The following is a 10,269-nucleotide window of genomic DNA, read 5'->3' as shown; positions in this document are numbered from 1 at the left end:
AGTAGCCATGGAGCCAGTGATGGGCCAAGTGGAGAAGAAAAACTTTTTTTTGGTTTTAGCATGATCTTTAACATTAAATATTTACGCTCCCTGGAAAGAGACTGCCCCTTGATCCGGGATGCCAGCCAGAGAACTGTTTCCGAGTACTGATGGCCACAACCTGTTTGCTTGCGGGATAAATGAAGAGGATTCAGAACATTTTGATTCAACTTCAGACAAAATAAAATGTCCAATGTAACCATTTCAGGTACAGGTTAAATTTCTGTGGCACAGGTTCTGGTGATTCTCTAAAATACCACCCCTCCTAATGTAAGACCAAGGTGGTATGCATGTTGACACGCAAGGCCAAGCTTCAAGGACAGCAGTTAGTGACACATTTAAAATACGTGCCACAAACACACAGTGATAAGTGAAGGGGAAGTGGGGGGGATGAGAAGCTAACAGCAGAGACAAAACAGAAGCCGCAGCTGCTGCCGGTGTTACAGCATGCCACAGTGATTTCTCCCACAAGTCCCTTTAACAGGTGAACAGACTGACTTCGCTTAAAAAACATCCGGGAGGAAGCTGGCAAAACACTGAGTATCTGATCTGACAAAGGCAGAACTCTGAGGTTTTCCAAATGTATGCAGATGTAGGTACACTGCACTCTAACCTTCTCTCTTTTAGCTGGCCCATCAATTTTAACACAACCACAAGAACTGTTTATCATGTGTTGCTGTTAAAGCAGAGTGGTGGGATTTTTAAAATCCTCAGCACAGTAAAAACCTTTTCATATTCCCTTTCTTGGTATTTATTAATTCCCTCCTTCTCTTGTAGCACCATTTCCAGTAAGTACTGTAATCAAATAATTGCACTTCTTTGTGGCTTCTCTCAATGATCTTTCCAGTTGAGCTCATCCTCAGAACTTAAATTCCTTAGTGGTCAGATTACTACAAACACATGTTTAAGGCTGGCTGTTAGGAAAGAGCTGGAGCCACGGCTCCACCCTGCCTCTCACGCTCCCTGGCCCAAAGACAGGCCAGCAAATCCAAAAGATGGTGTGAAGTTCTTCTAACATTCTCAATAAATTCAGGTTTACCTCTAAACAAATTACATAACAAACAGTACTCTGCGTGCTAAGAGAAAGAAACAAAAGGGGCTCACTAACTAAACCAGCAACAGTAGTATCAGCTGGGTTTTAAAATGTTAAAATCCTGCCACCTTTCTCTTTTCTATGAACAATAACTTGGTCTGTACATTTCCCTGGTTTTTTTTTTTTTTTGGTCTCCTTTAGTCAAATAGGTTATTATATCCCATTTTTGTCAGGAGTTCAGGAATAAAATATTTTCAGCAAAAATTTTGAGAGTGAGTCAGTGAAAGGGCTTTTGTCTTCTTCATATGATTTATTTTTTATTTTTGTCCTTTCACTGATTACTTTAGGTATTGGGTCACCACCAAAAAATATTCTCTGGACATCCATCATGACTCATTTACCCCCCTTCTCACGGCACATGCTAACTTGTTCTCCGTCAGTCCAACTATTACTGTACTCTTACTCAGAATGTCCTAGTATTTACTGACTGAATTCCATCAATCAATAATAATGACATCACTTCACTACTTTTCAGGAGTAAGGAAAATACCTATTGGCTTTCTCTGTTTACTACATTCCTTCACTAATATGTTTTTCACGTTGAAAAGCTTTAAACAATTTTACTCACTTGGCTTTGCTATTTAGACATCATGTTTCACACATCATGTGCTTCTACGATAAACTGGTACTTGAGCAGTATTACTAACATAAAATTAATCTTGTCTACTCTTCTCAATGTTTAAATTACTTTTTATGCACTCACTGTAACGACGTAGGAGGAATATTCTTATTCCTATACTCAATGCAATGTTATTTAACTTCTGTGTTCTGATACTCAATTTATTATGCTCAACTCTATGCGAGAGATGTTGAAATGTATGATGTGCCCTATTTCACATACAGACATTTCATTAATAGGGCAGGCACTTTAAAAAAAAAAAAGGATTACAACAGGTAAATACTATCATTTTATACCCACCCTTTTTCTTCCAACAGCACATATCTCTAGGGCAGATGGCTAAGGGCGGGTGAGAAGACTGAGAAAGAGCTGCTAGTGGCCATCTCCAGACAGAGGATGCACTTGCTATCTCAGTCTCATGAGCACTATTGAGTAATAAACTGAGCTCCCCCCCAACCCCACTCTCTCTTGCCCCCATGTCCTCTCTATTAGACAATCTTTCTAAGCAAAGCATTTAAAACAAAAAGGCACCGTCCTCTCTAAGCATTGTCTCATCTCTTCTTTGATTCACTCCAATCCAGCTCCTGCGTTTCAAAAAGCAAAAAGAAAATACTCCTGGCTGACGCTCTGGTCGATAACTCTGACAATGACTTTCAAAACAGTGTGCAATCGCATGAGATTAAAGTTTAGAACATGTTATCAGAACATCTGGGATGTAAACTCAGCTCTGTCAAGTGACTCAGTGCATGACTCGGGCAAGTCCCAGTCTTCCTGTGCTTTTGCTTCCTCATCTTAAATAAGTACATGAAACAAATGAAAAGCCTGCCTCTGGCTACCCAGCAGTCTTTCCAACAGGGCAAAGGAATCCTTCAGTCAGAAACACTGGGAGGAGAATCCAGAAGGCACAGCTGGAACTTGGCTTCACAGCTCTTTTCCCCTTTTCTCCAACTGCCTGGCAGCAGACATATGGGAAAAGGGAGAAAGACTGGGCTTTCCTAATTTCTCTCACGCCTGTGGCCCAAGAAAATGACCAAGCAAGCCCAAGTAAGCCAGAGTCACATTCCCATGGCTTCTCTCTAAATGCCTGCTTAGAAGCAGGAAGGCATTAGCTCCAAAGCTTTTTCTCAGGGTACTCAAACTTGTAATTACACAGGCAGGCTGTGGGAGAAGGATTTACAACCCTCATCCTGTGGATCCGAGGTGTTAGGAGTGGGGATGTTACCTCTGACGGTCTGGAGACAGGGTAGATACAGACCCCTGTGGAGAACACATACCTTACCCAGGATGTGCAAGTTGTCTATTCCAAAGCAATAAAAAGCAAGTAACTCCTGGGAAAGGGCAAGGGAGTGCAGGCAATGCACTTTCCATTCTTTTAGTGAGAAAGCTAGACTGACAGAGGGTAAAGCTCATGCTTTGAGGATAAATACTAACCAAAAAAGTGAAAGGAGCCCTTGAGTGAAACTCTGAGAAAGATGATGTCAGGGTTGGAGAATGGAGACAACAAATTTTCCATCTCCTGGAATGAATGAGAATCTCAAATCTCACTTACTGTGATACGACTGCCCAACACAAGCTCCCATGCTCCAGTATTGTACCCAGATAGAGAGAAAACAAAACACACTCATGCATGTGAGCAGGCAGGTACATGTACACACACACCTCATCCTGGAGTCAGCACACAGAGGGCACATGTGCTTACAAACATACCCAGGTCAAAGTACAGATTGACAGAAGGGAAGTGGCAGAGGCTCCCAACAGGGCAGATAATTACAATCAAGGCATCAACTCACAGACTCTGAGGAGATTTTCTTCAAAAGCTCAGCCCCTGGGGTTCCAACGAGTCTTAAAATGAGCTTCAACTGATCAATATCTAATGGTGGACTATAAAGGAAAATGTTGGGACAAAATAAAAATGAAAAACAAACAAAACAAACAAACAAAATACCCCAATAACAAAAACTTAAAACCCCAAACCAAGCCAAAAAGGTGAATTTATCTAGGTCAAGGTTTCTGCAGGATGGTCACTTCAAGTAGAACATGCTCCTCCTGTACAAATTTTCAAAAGCTACCACACACACATACCCGACTTATATTTATTTTGTGCATCTGTCAACATCCCGTCAGTAGAGTTAAGCAGCTGTAGCTGGGTACTTAGCTGCCAAAGACAGCAGGTGAAAACATAAAAGCAGCACTCAGTCCATACGCTCAGCCCACACCTACCTCCTTCCCTTCCACCAAAGCACCAGGAGCCAGTCAAGCAAAGAACACCAGTCAGCAGAGGGCCACAGAGAAGGAAGAAGCAGAGAGCACAGGAGTTAGGGAAATACACAAGCCTACCTGTGAATATTCCTCTAAGGCTTGACCTAAGGAGCCTGTAATATGACAGGGACCTGCAAAGATCCCAGAGCCTAACCAGTTGAGATGTCCTCCTGAGAGCCTCTCCTGGCTGCGGCATGCAGAGGACTGTGAGCGACAGTGGCCAGCAGAGGGCCCCACCAGCCCACCACAGCACACGTCCTTCGGGAGTGTGGTAGCAACACGGCACACATGAGGCTTCGACCTTACAGAAATGTACTGACAAACCTCACACCCCCAGAGCTCTACACAACAGGCCGCAACACCCAAACCTTTACTGTGCAGCCAACTCTTCCACGCACACTCACTATGTACGTGCGTAACTGACCAGAAGTCGGGAACTTTCCACCTATTCTGACTGCTTTTAGCCTTGCCTATAAAGCTAAAAGGAGGGGAAAAAATCTTACAAAATAACTCAGTATTTTTTTTAATGACAATTTAAATGTTATCCATGCATGTCTATACTGACATTCAGAGGGAAAAGGAAGAGAGGATGACTATCTCCTGACTCTTGTCATAAAGAAAACCTGTCAGGTTTTGCAGGATTAACTCGTTCTCAACTTCAGGCCTCAGCTTAACCTTCACTTCCTCAGAGAAGCTTCCCCTATGCCACACAAGAGGCACTGCCTACCTGGTCACCCTCCATCTCAGCACAATGCTTGGGCTCCTTACGATCTGTAACTGCTTTGTTTGCTATTGACTGTCACCTCCACTGATCTGAGAGAGGGACTCTGCCTGCTCACCACTTGTCCCCAGCGCTCAGACTACCATCTGCTACATGCTGAGCACTCAAAATATTTGAGAAGGTACAGCAGGATGGAGAGGAGGGAGAATGGAAGAAAAGACTTCTGTTTACGATTACACATATGAAGGCAGTACAGTGCAGAAGATAATGGCCACTGTGAGCCATAGCTGCCGGAGTTACAGGAATTGGTTACGCAATAATAACTTGCCCTATTCTTTCTTCCCCTCCAGATATGAAACTGGCTTAAATGCAAGAAAATTCTAGACAAGAGTCAGCAACTCAAGCTGTACTGGAACACAACCATGCCCATTCGTTTATGGACTGTCTATGGCTGCTTTCAGCTTATGTGGCAAAACTGGGTGGTTACAACAGAAACTGTATGGTTCTGTTGTAACAGAAGGGCTTCTGTGGTGGCTCAGATGATAAAGAATCTGCCTGCAATGCAGGAGACACAGGTTTGATCCCTGGGTTGGGAAGATCCCCTGGAGGAGGTAGTGAATTGCTACCCACTCCAGTATTCTTGCCTGGAGAATTACACGGACAGGGGAGCCCACTCACAGAAGTTATTTCTGAATTAAGAACAGTAGAGAATAGCATTATATATCAACTATACTCCAATATAAAATAAAAACTGAATTAGAAAAAAAGGAGATAAGTTTTTTCTTTGCAGAGGGCAAAAATCAATGTGTTCTGGAGGCTAAAATTTCAATACTGAGGAAAGAAATTGAACTACTTTAGAGTCTCAAGTTTTATGCTCCCTCTGAGGAAGACTCTGGGCTGTGGGTTTCTTAAGAGTCTTACCTTCACCCCAATATACCTGAAAAGTAAGCTACTCCTACTGGTCACAGTGGTCTTGAGAGCAATGATTTGGGGGACCCCATGTCCTTTTCTACCTCAGCCAGTAAGAAACAATCTCAGGGCTGAAGAATAAAGCCCTGAATCCTCAACTTCAAGTTCACAGCCTTTGCTGATTTGGCATCAAGAGTTTTTCCTGCCTCTCCCCTCAAACTATTATTCCTTCATGCACTCAATGTTTCAACTCACACCAAATATTCCAGGCACTTTTAAGCTTCCAACTCCTTATTTATCCAAGTCATAAACAGCAATACCCTCCATTCTCCCCTCCTAGCAAACCTTTTCTCTTATTTACTTTTCAAAGTCCTGCTCAAACAAGAACTCTGCCTGCCATGAAGTCTTCTGCATATCTTGAGCTTGAATTAATCTCTGCTGCTTCTCCATAACTTATTTATACTCTATTACAGTATCTGTTCACTCTGTCTTGTTTTATAAGCAGAGAACAGACATTCATTCAAACGACTTCTGTAACTCACGTTCTGCTAAGTATGATCATTCTGGTTTGGAGGACAGGTACCATCTTATCTTTAGCACCTTCCACTGAATAGCTCAATAAATATTAACTGGAAAGGTCTTCCTGTAATAGACTTTTCAAAGCAGCTCCACCCCTCTGTCTTGCCCTCAAAAATCTAGAATGACTGTACTCTACTGGGAAGTCTATATACAAAACAGTCAAGAAAAGTTGCTTCATTTCATATGCAAATGCTCATCTGAAATGTTTACACTCTAAAGAGTATACAAATACAGCGCGATGAGAGCATAAGGGCTACAGATAAAGAGCGCTGGTACAGCATGACAGTTGGTACTTAGGAGATTAGCAAACACACAGTGCGAAATAAAAGCCTACTTAGTAGCTAAAAGCACGCGCATCAAGAAAGTCAAAGCTGCAAACTTCAGAAGAAATCACCATTGGTTCTCCAAGAGCTGGCAAATCCACTGAAATACAGGTCAGTCTTCCAATAATACCAGCTACAGTAAGGCCACTACAATTTGTCCAGGCAGTTAAGGCCAGAAGGAACTTCAGGTAACTATATAAGCAGAGCAAAGCAGAACTTACCACATTATGACAATTAGTTATTTCCACAGCAAGCCATCCTTCTTACCAGGTTTAACCCCGTTTTTCCCTAGATAGCAGATATTTTTTACTGGTAGTTAAAAATGTGTTTTAATTGTAATAATCACAATGTCAAAATTTTAATTATAAATCTCCTGATTCTTCCTTAAACAACTTAGGCCTAAGGTTACTCTTTAGGTCCTCTGTAACAAAAGTAAGAGGTAGTCAGAATGAGTAGGTGAGGGAAAAAACCTAAGGGTAATGGGTTATTTGGAAGGAAAGTAAAAGAGGGATAGATAGTCTATTCACTTCTAAATGGTCTAGGCAACTCCCAGGAGATTTCTGTAAACCAGAGAGTTGAAGATACTAAGAAGTAAGCTAAGCCCCATTCTAGTCCATCCTGTCTGTTACCAGAAGAATTTTCACAGGTCAGTGTTCCACCTTTGCCTCGTGGATTTTTTAAAAAGTGCTGCTCATAAGCGGTATCAAAATAGATAAATAAAAGGACCATTTGCAGAACCTGAGACTATGGCTGCTTAAGAGCAGCAGTTTTAAAAAAAATCCACGCGGCAAAGGTGGAACACTGACCTGTGGAAATTCTCCTGGTGACAGACAGGATGGACCAGAATGGGACTTAGCCTATTTCCTTCTCTTCTCAGTCATCAAATAGTCATTTTCACTGTCATACATGGAAGATTTCTTAAGGTGCTTTAGGTTTGTGGAGAAACCTGAGAATTCCAGCCTTTTCAAATGGGGGAATACAATCTCAAGTTAGAAAAGAAAAGGCAAGAAGTAACCTAGTATTTTTCTTCTTAAACATTAGGACACTTGCTTTTGGTGTCTGAAGGAAAACTGTGTTGTTGTTTTTTTTAATGAGAGACTATTTGAAACCAGCGTCTGAAAGAGAGGGGTAGTTGTGACAGGAAGGGGGATATACAAAAGTTTTGGCTCTACTGGCAATATTTTATCTTGTAATCTGGGCTACATAAACACAGGTGTTCATTTATTATTTCTTATCTTTTTGTGTGTCTGAAGTAGTTCATAAAATGTTTGAAAAAAATCAAAAGAAGAAATAAATGAACTAGAATTAAGGAACAGATACACAGAAAATTCATTATGGAGTACAGCAGCAAGCTGATGGCAAGAACCCCATTATCTTAGTTAATGTATTAAGAGTGCCATTTCTATAAAAATGAAAGAAGCAAAGAAAAGTTTTACACATGAAGGAAATTCATTTGATTACCTAGAAAAGGAAAACAATAGTAAGCCAAGGCTGAGATCTCTGGAAGGGAAAACAGTATTTGACAGGTCATAGGGTCATGAAACTCTCTCTCTTCCGTAGGCTGCAGACTGTTAAGCGTGAGTAATAACATTTCCTAACTGGCTTACTCTTCAGAACCAGTGGCTTTCGAAATAAGTTAGCACTATACCTGAAGAACACATTCTGGGTCCTCACTCTCTTCTAATATAAAGTTCTCTCGGGTGTGTCCACTCGAGATATATAGTCAACTAGACCAATGAGGAAGGGCTCCACTCTTAAATATAATTAGCTTTAAGACAAAAATTAGTGTATCTTATCTCTTTAGGGAAATGCTAAGGATTATTAACAACTAGTAACAAAGGAATCTTGGGAATTCCCTAGACTCCAGTGGTTAGGACTTGTACTTTCACTGCTGGGGCCTGGGTTTGATCCCCTAGTTGGGGAACTAAGATCCTGCAAGCCATGTAACCCCAAAAGAAGATTCTATCAAGAAGACTAATCACAGAGGGGAAAAAAAAGAGAGAAAAAAAGTAAAATGGGAAGATGACTTGCAGAGATCTAAAACTGCATAAAATATCAAGAGTCACGTGATTAAATTTTAATGTAATCTAAATGAAATCTAATAAAATTTAAAATTCAGATCAACACTCATAAAACTATGAATAGAACTCCTTGCCATGATAAAGAGTATTTATGAAAAATGCAGAGCTAAATTATACTCAGTGGTGAAAGACTGAAAGATAAGAACAAGACAAAGCTGCCCACTTTCAGTACTGCTATTCAACCCTGTACTGGAAGTTCTCACTAGAGAAACTATATAAGAGGAAAAAAATAAAAGCATCTAAATTGGAAAAGAAGAAGTAAAACTCTCTATTTGCAGATGACATGATCTTACATGTAGAAAAACCAAAGAATCCACAAGAAAGCTACCAGAGTTCTCAGCTTTCAACTATGGAAAGTTGCAGGGTACATGATCAACAAATAAAAATCAGTTGTGTTTTTTATACACCAACACTGAACAAATCAAAAAGAAAATTAAGAAAGCAATTCCATTTAAAATAGCATCTTACAGACATTAGGAAAATACCTAAAAATAAATTTAACTAAAGAGGTAAAAAACTTGTCCACTGAAAATTATAAAACATCACTGAAAGAAATACACCAGAGAGCAACTAAGTCCATGTGTCATCACTATTAAGCCTGTGCTCTACTGCCTGGGAGCCACAACTGCTAAGCCCATGGGCAGTAACTTCTGAAGCCTGTATGCCCCAGAGCCCATGCTCTGCAATGAGAAGCCACCACAATGGGAAGCCCCCCCAAACACGAAGAGTAGCCCCACTTTCAGCAACTAGAGAAAAGCCAGTGCAGCAACAAAGACCCAGCACAGTCAAAAATGGTAAATAAATAAAATTCAGCCTTCTTGGTAGACATGTTTAAAGCCTATCCTCAAATTCATATAAAATTATAAGGGAGCCCAAAGTGCCAAAAAAAAAAAAAAAAAATCTTGAAAACGGGAACAAAGTTGAAGGACTTACTTACTTACTATAAAGCTACCATAATCAAAGCAGTGTGGTACTGCTATAAGGGTAGATATTCGGACCAATGGAATAGAACTGATCTTTGACAAGAGTGCCTAACCTATTCAATGGAAAAAAAAATAATCTTCAAAAAATGGTCCTGGGACAACTGAATGTCCATATGCAAAAGTATAAAGCTGGACCCCAACCTCACATCACATACAAAAATTAACTCAGAATGAACTAGAAACCTAAATATAGGAGATACACACAAAAAATTCTTAGTAGAAAATGCAGTAAATCTTCACAACCTTGAATTTGGTAATACACTCTTAGAAATGACACCAAAAACATGAACACAAAAGAAAAAATATATTGGAACTTCATTAAAAAAAAACCTTTGTACATCAAACGACATTATTAAAAAAATGAATAGACAGCCCACAAAATGGGAGAAAATATTTGCATATCGCATATCTGGTGAAGAAGGCTTAATTTACAGAATATATAAAGAACTCCTAAAACTCAACAACAAAAAGACAAACCAAGTAAAAGGTGGGTAAAGGTCTCAAACAAGTATTTTTCCAAAGAAGACATACCAACAGTAAACATAGGAAAAGATACTCAACATCATTAGTCATTAAGGAAATGCAAATTAAAACCACAAAGAGATTCCACCTGGTATCTCTAGGATGGCTATAATTTTAAAAAGCAGGATGGAAGGGAGGGAG

General features: G+C 40.2%; 1 protein-coding gene across 3 annotated transcripts in view; it reads right to left on the bottom strand.

Annotated features, from left to right (window-relative positions):
• The window catches only part of MAPK14 (mitogen-activated protein kinase 14), a 75,934-nt gene that overhangs the window by 11,411 nt on the left and 54,254 nt on the right, over nucleotides 1-10,269 (bottom strand). For 2 of the 3 annotated variants that reach the window (XM_010848653.1, XM_010848655.1), the window contains exon 9: nucleotides 3,542-3,621. The exons of the other annotated variant lie outside the window; for it this stretch is intronic. In XM_010848653.1, the coding sequence (XP_010846955.1) occupies nucleotides 3,542-3,621 (80 nt within the window). The remainder of the gene's footprint in view (nucleotides 1-3,541; nucleotides 3,622-10,269) is intronic. 3 annotated transcript variants of the gene reach the window in all.

The sequence above is a fragment of the Bison bison genome, unplaced genomic scaffold (genome assembly GCF_000754665.1).
Source record: "Bison bison bison isolate TAMUID 2011002044 unplaced genomic scaffold, Bison_UMD1.0 scf7180017864270, whole genome shotgun sequence".
NCBI lineage: Eukaryota > Metazoa > Chordata > Mammalia > Artiodactyla > Bovidae > Bison > Bison bison.
The sequence above is the reverse complement of the archived record's forward strand: the minus strand, read 5'-3'. Positions and strand labels throughout refer to the sequence as shown.